The sequence below is a fragment of the Spea bombifrons genome, chromosome 11 (genome assembly GCF_027358695.1).
Source record: "Spea bombifrons isolate aSpeBom1 chromosome 11, aSpeBom1.2.pri, whole genome shotgun sequence".
Lineage (NCBI taxonomy): Eukaryota > Metazoa > Chordata > Amphibia > Anura > Pelobatidae > Spea > Spea bombifrons.
In genome coordinates this window covers 534,201-544,737 of record NC_071097.1, presented here as the reverse complement: position 1 = coordinate 544,737, position 10,537 = coordinate 534,201, and the positions used below count along the sequence as shown (strand labels likewise).

General features: G+C 49.6%; 1 protein-coding gene across 1 annotated transcript; it reads right to left on the bottom strand.

The window, feature by feature from the left end:
• Positions 1 to 328: 328 nt before the first annotated feature.
• On the bottom strand, positions 329 to 7,762 carry LOC128469190 (oocyte zinc finger protein XlCOF6-like). The gene is made up of 5 exons (XM_053451026.1): positions 7,643 to 7,762; positions 6,787 to 7,532; positions 6,064 to 6,574; positions 1,623 to 2,062; positions 329 to 952 (listed from the first exon to the last, which is right to left on the bottom strand). The coding sequence occupies exons 1-5, from the start codon at positions 7,725 to 7,727 to the stop codon at positions 500 to 502; spliced, it is 2,235 nt and encodes a 744-aa protein (XP_053307001.1). The 5' UTR covers positions 7,728 to 7,762; the 3' UTR covers positions 329 to 499.
• Between the last annotated feature and the right edge of the window lie 2,775 nt (positions 7,763 to 10,537).

Below are 10,537 nucleotides of genomic sequence, written 5' to 3'. Positions count from 1 at the left end.
GTATGATAACGGACTCCCCCTCTTCAGAGATGGAGGTGTGTATGTGTTATAGTGTGTGTGAACCCCCCCTACTAAAACAGGAAGTGTTAATATGTAAATGTATTACGCACGATCAGCAGCACCGCAAGTTTGCATGCTGGCAGAACATCAGTGTTCAGATCCCGTACGTGTGATTGGCTGCTTCTACTGCCATTGAGTTCTCCAAGACATCAGCAGAGACCGCCGGAGGAGAAGAGGTCGATGACACTAGGAACACCCCAATAACCGCACCAGCAGCGATTTACATGGAGCCCAGTATGACATAAGAGGAGACGGCCTTAAAACAGAATACAGTAACAAGAATACATTTATTTTCATATTTAAGCTATTACATCACTTCCTGTTGTCCACCAAGACCCCTAAAGACCCAGGAACCAAATATACAAGGAAACCCCCCCCCCTCTGCTTGGGACATCACATGATCTATTGGGGTATGTGATGCAAATCTGACACAGTGATGTCATAGCCGTGACTCCTCCCTAACATGGATCTTCCGATGTTTATTTAAGCTACTTTTCTGGGTAAACCGTTTCCCGCACTGAGAACACAGATGCGGCTTCTCCCCCGTGTGGGTTATCCGATGTTTGGTGAGAGACGAGCTGCGAGAAAAACTCCTCCCGCACTCCGAGCAGGAATGCGGCTTCTCCCCGGTGTGGTCCCTCCGGTGTTTGACGAGAGACGAGCTGTGGGAGAAGCTCTTCCCGCACTCCGGGCACGAATACGGCTTCTCTCCGGTGTGGGACCGCTGATGCTTGACGAGAGACGACCGGTGTCTAAATCTCTTCCCGCACGCCGAGCACGGGTGTGGATTTATTCCCGTGTGGACCCGCTGATGTACGGTGAGTTCGGAGCTGCATTTGAAACACTTCCCGCATTGCGAACACGAGAAGGGCTTTTCCCCCGCCTGGATCCGCTAGGAAAAAACGAGAATAAAAAAAACGGCAACAGGAAACAGATTAAAACGATGCTCGGCCACTAAAAACCCCAGGGGTGAGCCTAGGGCAAGTGGAGCCTGGGTGTAGTATTTCTCCAGCGGGCCCCTACCTACAAGCACATACTAACACGCAGACTTGCTGCAGCACACGCTCGCTCTAGTCTATACTTACACGTGAGCACACACTCTCTCTCCTTTGCATCATTAGTTACCCCTCAAACTCTGATCCCATACATTGACACACACACACACACTCATGCTAACACACTCTACAGTACTCTACTGCCACACTCATTCTAACACCATCCACGTACATTCTCCGTTTCTAACCAAACTTTTTCTGGAGCTTCTTCCTCTCCCCCCTACTAATCTCAGTTGGTGTTCTTCAGTGTGAGATCTGAGACCTTCTCTCTCGTCTCATCCACACCCCGGAAGGTGTCCTACTACCTAAAGCTCAACTCCAAGACTGAGCTGTTACGAATTCCTAGACCATGTCCGCTGACCTTACTCAACTCTCTCTTTCATCCGCCCCAGTCACTCACCAAATCCGCCACCCTCAAGAGAAGCATCTCTCAAACGCGCCCTTCTCTCCCACAAGACACAACAATCTTCCCCCAACACGCCGTCCTGACACACGGCGATGTCATACCTGTGACTTCTCCCTCATATGAATCCTACGGTGTACATTAAAACAAGTCCGCATGGTGAAACATTTCCCGCACTCAGTACACGAGTACGGTTTCTCTCCTCTGCGGCCGCTCTGATGTCTCTGAAGACACACGCTGTGCGTAAACCTCTTCCCGCACTCACAGCAGGAATACGGCTTCTCTCCGGTGTGGACTCGCTGATGGATAATGAGGTTGGAGCTCTGTCTGAAAAGCTTCCCGCACTCCGAGCACGCGAAGGGCTTGTCTCCCGTGTGGATCCGCTGGTGGGTAATGAGAACAAATTCACAGCTAAAGGTTTTCCCGCACACGGAGCAGGAATACGGCTTTTCCCGTGTGTGCGATCTCTGGTGACGGACAAGAGCTGAGCTCTCAGTAAAAGCGTCCCCACATTCAGAACACAAGAACGGCTTCTCCCCCGTGTCCCATCGCCTCTCCTCCATGATGCGAACTGCCCTGCAATCAGCCTCCCCGTCCGCGACGTCACCTCCATCGCAGGAAGCTGCCTCCTCTTTAATACGATACGGAGTGCAGTCCGCAGGTTCTGTCAGAGTATCTGCCGGATCTTCCCGCGATGTATGAGCAGGAGTCCGCCGCGCAGGTTCTTGTGATGTGCGAGCGTCTCGGTCTGACTGCCCTGTAATATCTTCCAAAGACTCGCTCGTCGTCGCACTTTCTATATTCACATTCTGAGGGTCTGTTTGAAGAAGGTCGCGTTTCTCTTCATTCCCACAATCCCCGGAATTAATGAAGATGTCGCCGCAGGCAGATTCAGATACTGGGATAAAAAAAAAGAAATTAAACCCAACTCTAGATATTAATCCACCTGAAGATCACGGAGCCAGCACTGCTTGTGACAAACAGGCCAGAGATCGGTCATCGTATTACCCGGAGAGCCGCGGGGCTGGTGGGTCTCCATCATCACGTCCCTGTAAAGCTCCTTGTGTCCTTTTAAATACTCCCACTCCTCCATGGAGAAATAGACGGTGACATCATCACACCTTACAGGAACCTGAGACACACAATGAGCCGTCACCATCCAGACACACGCCTCGGTGTTACTGTATAACGTCCCGTTCCCAGCAGCGCTCACCTCTCCAGTCAGCAGGGACATCATCTTGTCGGTCAGTTCCAGGATCTGCTCGTTGTTCCTCTCGTGGATCAGCGAGTGAGGTGAAGGCACCGGGCTGGGGGGTCCGTCTGACTCATAGTGACTTCTTCTACACATGACGGGGTCTCCACGTTTCTTCACAATAATATAATCCTAAAGAGAGTGCGAGAAACACACAATGAAATGAATGGATAGACATACGGCTCCTGAATCTAAGACGATACAAACGACTATTAATGGTTGAGTCTTTTCAGCAGGAGAAATGAGCGACCAGCTGGGCCAAGTGGGGCCGATCTCCCGGCAGGTTCTAGTTAATTATATTTTTGTTGGACAGAAACATGGAGACCCCCAGTCGGTAAAATGAAGCGTCTCCCGCCGTAACCTCCTCTCACCTCTCCGATCAGCAGAGACAGGATCTCCAGAGTGAGGTCCAGGATCCTCTCGGCCACCCGGCTCCTGCTGTTGATCATCGCGTCCGACCCGTCCGTCCGTCTATCCTCGGCCTGACCGGGGAGGAGAAAATATTGTATTTACAAACGGCCCCTGAAATCATAAAAAAGGCCCTCAGAGCCGAACCTCCATGGAACGGATCTCTAGGTTGATTATTATTATGAGATTATAACGGGTCAATGGGATAAAGCGATGGCTTTTGGGACTCAGATAAACCCCCTCTAGTTACCCCTGTGCGCCCCACTGATTGGCAGGAGGTGACCCCCATCACGCACAGCCAACCATGCTGGGTAAACCCCAGACAGGTTTTCACCCCCCTAGCATCACACACAACTCTACCAGCGACTTCAAATTACGTACTCACCTGGTTTTACAACGTTAAGTAGCGGCAAGCTTCAGAAGGCGCCATTTTTCTTGTGGGCAGAGACCAGCTTTCCAGGTCTTCAGAAGCAAGAATATTCTTGTTCCGTCTCGGAGGCTTTTTTTCTTTTTAGCGTCGGCAACCCAGTGAGTCTAGAAAGATAATCTGCGACTATGAACCGAGGAACAGAAACAGCTTCCGGTACCTGTTCTGCCATTAGCCGGAAGTGTCGTAATTAACGGACGCAGACGCCGCCATCTTGTTGGTGGGTTACAATTTGTAATCAGTGTCAGTCTGTTTTCCTGCCCCCAGAATGGCCGCCATTTCCCCTCCTCTTTTCCTTATCTATGTAGAGGATGTGTAGAGATGATGAGGCAGAAGGATGGAGAGTAGAGGAGATAAAGCAGAGGGAATTACTGACACTTACAGTAACCCTATTTTTGGTGTTTCTTTGGATTTTCCTACATTTCCCATATTAAATAGAAAAAATATTGTTTACCCGTCTGAAGACCACCCTTAGGGCCCGCGTGTTCATATACACGGAACGAGAGGTATTGAGTATTTCCAATTAAGAAATGTAGTGAAGTAAAATATTAGTGATGGTCGTGATAAACACATTATTATAGTTGTTGTTTTATATAGCGCCATTATATTCTGTAGCGCTGTACAATGGGTAAAACAGGAGTCACAGGACATAACAAGTGATTTCAAACATAACAGGTGAGGAGGGCATTAGGTCACCGGTCATCAGTGACCCGAGGAGTTGCCGTACCTGGGACCTCTCAGGGTTTTTGCCCCAATGTCAGGGTGAAGGGGCAGATTCTCGGGTCACACAGCCTGGACCACACAGCCTTCCTATTCTTCCCCCCGCCATGATCATATATGAGACTCCCAGTTGGTACTTGTTCTTGCAGTATGTTACAGTTGATATCCATCCTTGAATGCAGGTGACTGAAGTGTGTCATTAAATAACGACAAGTCAAGGTTATCAGCCATTAGGTGCATAGATGACTAGGGCTTATTAAAGGGTTAATATTTCAAGAGTCTAAAGGCTGGCTCATCTAGAGCTTTCCCAGGTACGGGAGTCACACGTCGGCATGCATGGGAGACTCCGGGCCTCCTCGAAAGGTAACAGGGGTATTATTTAAAGCCCCAGGGGTGTGTACTTTTAGGGATTATATGGTTTGTGGAGGTTATTTTTGGTATATAGGGGCATGTATTTTTGAAATAATTCCAGGGGCTCAACTGTGAGCTCTTGCCCCAATCAGAAAGCCTACCCGAGGTAGGACTCAATAGATGCTGCTGGGACTAACTTGAACCTATTTATCTCAAAACGTCACAAAAGAGGGAGGGCAAACAGAAAATAGCACTTATTGGTGGACTTTCGGAGCTAGGGTGACAAAGCTCACGTCTGCGTACTGGATCATCATCCTGGACTGGCCCAGAAGACCATGGAGACGGACCAAGCTTTCTCCATCAGGGTCCAGTCCTACATCCCAATCAGAAACATCTAAAGCAGGGGCCGCTGGCTGCTTGTGCTCAGTTGACTCAGGTCGTGAATATCTTAGTCAAGTCGACCCTTCTGTCAAGTACGCCAAGATCTAGAAGACCTCCGACTACTGTTGAGTTGGGGGTCATCGCCTATGGACTCTTTCTTTTTTCAGGCTTAATGCCACACCCAGCAGGTTTAAGTGTTTTTAGGAAGGACCGTGTGTCTTATTACCTGCGAGTCTGAGATTTCCAAAGTCTACTATGGTGTCCTGCTTGGGACTTGGGTGCCGTTCTGTCACAGTTAATGCTTTTTGAACCTCTTCCCTCAAATGAACAGAAGCGCCAGTTATATTCCTCGAACGTTAAGTGGTGCCGCTTTAACATGGAAACCCCCCCCCCACACAAAATCTGAGATTTTTATCAAACGGCAATTTTGTGCTGCACAAGGAGCTGCTAGAATAATAAACCTATTGGTTTCCATGGCGACTGTGCCACCTACAGCACTTGAGATTGAGACCAACTTCATATTAAAGTCTATGTAATTAAAATGTTATGTCATCAAAGTCCCTGTTGGCGTAACCATCAGGTGTCCTTATACTTTTGGCCATACAGTGCAGGAATAAGGAAAAGGAAGCGAACAGCCGGCAAATAAAACCGGGCGCGTGTTGCTCGGTACATGCCGACCACCACAGGAGAAGAGGACTCCCCACCGCGTCCCCATAAGAATAACCCTGCTCCGCACCACTGCATGGCCTGGGCCATAGAGACCACAGCGGCGGGGACCCATGACGTATATATATTCCAATTACGGTACAGAATTTAAGCTGTTACATACAAAAAGGACATTTCTTTGACACCCACCCTGTGGTCCACAAAACCCCTAAATGCCCGAGAAGCAGGAAACTACGCCCCTGCTTGGGGTATCATGATTTATTAAGGCATGGAAACATTTTACACAGTTTTCATTTAAATCGGATACCATGATGTCATACCTGTGGCTGCTCCCTCGTATGAAGCTTAGAATGTTTTTTTAAACTACTTTTGTGGGCAAAACACCTTCCGCAGTGGGTGCAAGAAAACGGCTTCTCTCCTGTGTGGATCCTCTGATGTTTTGTGAGAGACGAGGTGTATGAAAAACTCTTCCCGCACTTCAAGCACGAATATGGCTTCTCTCCCGTGTGGGCCCTCCGATGGCTCACAAGAGAAGAGTTGTCTGTAAAGCTCTTCCCGCACTCCATGCACGAATATGGCTTTTCTCCTGCGTGGGCCTTCCGATGTTTGGCCAGAGACGAGCTGCTCGTAAACCTCTGTCCGCAATCAAAGCACGAATATGGCTTCTCTCCCGTGTGGATCCGATGATGTTTCACAAGGGATGAGTAGTGACTAAAACTCTTCCCGCACTCCGAGCACGAATACGGTTTTACTCCGGTGTGGACCCGCTGATGTATAACGAGGTCCGAGTTCCATCTGAAACACTTCCCGCACTCCGAACACGAGAACGGCTTTTCTCCGGCGAGAGTCGGCTGGCGAGGGACAAGAATGAAGATCGATGGACAGATATGACATACACATCTCTAAACGGTAAAAAAAAAAAAAGCATAGCATACAAGCGATTGGCTACTGCTACTCCCATTGACTAAAACAGGAAGGAGAATTCCTTCCTCCCCAAAATGCCCACCTATCAAGTCTATAGAAATAAATGCACCCCTGCTTGGAACATCATATATAATCCTACCTGTGCCTTCTCCTTCATATGGATCCTGCGATGTATGTTGAAACAATTTCGCATGGTGAAGCATTTTCCGCACTGAGTACACGAGTACGGCTTCTCAGCTTTGTGGGTGCCCTGATGGTTCAAGAGACGAGTGCTGCAGGTAAAGGTCTTCCCGCAGTCCGCGCATGCATACGGGTTTTCCCCGCTGTGGATCCGCTGATGGATGATGAGGTTCGAGTTCTGTCTGAAAAGCTTTCCGCACTCCGAGCACGAGAACGGCTTTTCCCCCCAGGCCTTCCCGCATTCGGAGCATAAAAACGAATCCTGGCGATGGTCAAGAGCTGAGCTCTCGGAAAAAAACGTTGCACATTCGGAACACGACAGCGGTTTTTCCCACATATCGCACAATCTCTGCGTCTCTTCCAAGTCTGGGTCCTCCGTGATGCGAATAGCTACGTAGTCAACCTCCTCGTCTGTGACGTCACCTTCATCGGAGGAGGCTGGTTCCTCTTTTATACGAAGCAAAGTAAAGTCTGCGGCTTCCCGCGTGACGGGGGTCGGCGATGTATGAGCAGGAGCCCGCCGCGCAGGTTCTTGTGATGTGTGAGCGTCGCGGTCTGACTGCCCTGTAATATCTTCCAAAGACTCGCTCGCCGTCGCACTTTCTATATTCACATTCTGAGGGTCTGTTTGAAGAAGGTCGCGTTTCTCTTCATTCCCACAATCCCCGGAATTAATGAAGATGTCGCCGCAGGCAGATTCAGCTACTGGGATAAAAAAAAAGAAATTAAACCCAACTCTAGATATTAATCCACCTGAAGATCACGGAGACAGCACTGCTTGTGACAAACAGGCCAGAGATCGGTCATCGTATTACCCGGAGAGCCGCGGGGCTGGTGGGTCTCCATCATCACCTCCCTGTAAAGCTCCTTGTGTCCTTCTAAATACTCCCACTCCTCCATGGAGAAATAGACGGTGACATCATCACACCTCACAGGAACCTGAGACACACAATGAGCCGTCACCATCCAGACACACGCCTCGGTGTTACTGTATAACGTCCCGTTCCCAGCAGCGCTCACCTCTCCAGTCAGCAGGGACATCATCTTGTTGGTCAGTTCCAGGATCTTCTGCTCGCGGGTCAGCGAGTGAGGTGGCGAGTGAAGTGGAGGCTTCAGGCCGGGGCTCTGGGTCCCGGGGGGTCCGTCTGGGTCACAGCGAGTCTTTTTACACATGACGGGGCCACCGGACTTCTCCACGATAAAATAATCCTATGCGACATGAGAAGTGCTAGCATCATGAAATGTCCTACCGTAACAATTCTGCACGGGATAGGTGTTTGGCTCCTGACAGAAAAACAGGCAACTAGGCGGCCCCTACTTTCTGCACTCCATCAAATCAGCGTTATCCGAATATAATAAACATGGAGAAAACGAAGCGTCTCCCGCCGTGACCTCCTCTCACCTCTCCGATCAGCAGAGACAGGATCTCCAGCGTGAGGTCCAGGATCCTCTCGGCCACCCGGCTCCTGCTGTTGATCATCGCGTCCGACCCGTCCGTCAGTCTATCCTCGGCCTGACCGGGGAGGAGAAAATATTGTATTTACAAACGGCCCCTGAAATGATAAAAAGGGCCCTCAGAGCAGAAACTCCTTTCCACCCGAAACCCCATGGAACGGATTTCACAGCCTGATTCATTTTATTACGAGATTAAAAACGGTTAATAAGACAAATGAGCTGAATTTACGCAAATTGTGGCCAAGGTCCAGACAGACTGTATGTTTGGGACCCACTTACCATGCCAAGAGGCACGTGGCTGGACAGCGCCAAGTATGTCTGCTTATCGCTGCACAGCGCTGAGTACACCAACAATATGGAATTCACTTGGACGGTCTAGACAACCCATCTTATCTCTCGATTATCAGCCGGGCCGGCGGTCGCTTGAGAGACCGCAGCGGCTACGTTTTCCACGACACTCGTATAAAGTGCTGCCCCCTGCAGTATGTGGGATGTAAGTGACTCCCTTAGACGAGTTTATTTCTCGTCCCTCCTGAAGGAGAGCGGCTAAGGAGATCGTCACAGTCATCGCACGCGGCAAACGGGCCAATCCAGGGGCAGAATGTCATTACTACGCACGCAAAGTGTGCACAGAGACGTATGACATCATATACCAAAGATTTTCTTAGCAACAGCAACCCAGGTATTGTACTCTCTAATTGACCAATAAGTAGCCATGTTGCTCATGGGCTGGGTTTATCGGCCCTGAACCCGCGCAGCACTTATTTGGATTGGGACCTGGATTGTACACCAAGGGCAGTTGGGACGTATGGCACATACAGATAGTACACAGGTGTGTGTTGGAGTAGTATATACACAGCACTACCTCTAGCAGGCCTCCACTGGGCACATATATACCTCCCTCTAGTTACCCTTGCCCCCTTTGTGCCCCACTGATTGGCAGGAGGTGACCCCCATCACACACAGCCACCCCCTGCTGGGTAAACCCCGGACACAGACAGGTTTTCACCCCCCTGAGATCACACACACCTCTTCCAGCGACTTCAAAATATGCACTCTGCTCTTCCTCACTACTTCTGTGAAACGGAAGTGACGTTGCCAACGACGCGCGTCACCCGGCGCCATTTGTATTGTGGGCAAAGAGACGTTTTCCAGGTTTTTGCCTTTTTTTTAAGGCTTTTTGTTGCGCTGTTGCCGGCTCGGTGCGAGTAGAAACTTTCCTGCGCCTATCCACTGACCAACGGAAATTCAAGTGCCATAAACCGGAAGTGTCGCTGATGCAACGGCCGCCATCTTTTTGGTGGGCTGCAATTTGTATTTGTTAAAGTGATAGATAGGGGGGCAGTTTTTCTCTCTCATTAGAAATAAAGAGGCAGAATGATAGGTGGAGGAGTCAGAGCAGAAGACATTAAATAGAATCATCTAATGCTCCGACATATTTCTTTCCCCATATAATGAATTGCCCCAAATTAAAGAGGAAAGGTTTGGTTTATCTGGTCAGGGCTCTGAACCCCCCGGAGCCTGCAGGAGACACATGCGTGCGCTTTATATGCACGGAAGTCCCACCTTTTATACGCGTTTATACAGCAGCGTCCAGATTCTCACTCAATTAATTGTGTCAGACCAGTATAACTCTCACTGGGACTCCCATTAACACCAGGGGGGGGGGGTGATGATGGCCGGACTCCAAGGTCAAGTTTCTTGACTTCCTTCCAACTAAGTGGGATTGCACGCTAGTGATAGGAAGAGATCCGCCAGGAGGCTTCAGCACAAGTTGTGGTCCCTCTTAGTATGGGTGGGAGGTGGAGGAGACCAAATAGAACATCAAAAGGAGGAATCCTACAAACCATCTTCCATGAGAAAGTGGATGTGACAGGCCTCGGTACCATGGCTGCGTACACCCGTCATTTCTTTGTTGCTTCCTCCTGGAACCACAAGGGTTAACCACTTCCAGTGCTAGACTATACTAGCGGGGAAGGAACCAGGAATCAGGCTTGGATTCTTTGATGAATGAGCACCGTAGCTCGCCGAAGCGTGGGTTAATAGCAGGGAAATGATGCGGTAGGAAGGCCGATGGCGTCCGGAATACGAAGGGTTAAAGTATGTGGGGAAGACATTCACACAGATAGATATACATAACAATCGCAACCCCTGACTATTAAACAGCACTTTTTAACCCAGGGTTGTGACCCCGGGAAGTGGAGAATCTTAACAAGGGAGAAAAATAAAGCGCTTTCTTCTTCAGGACATCTCAT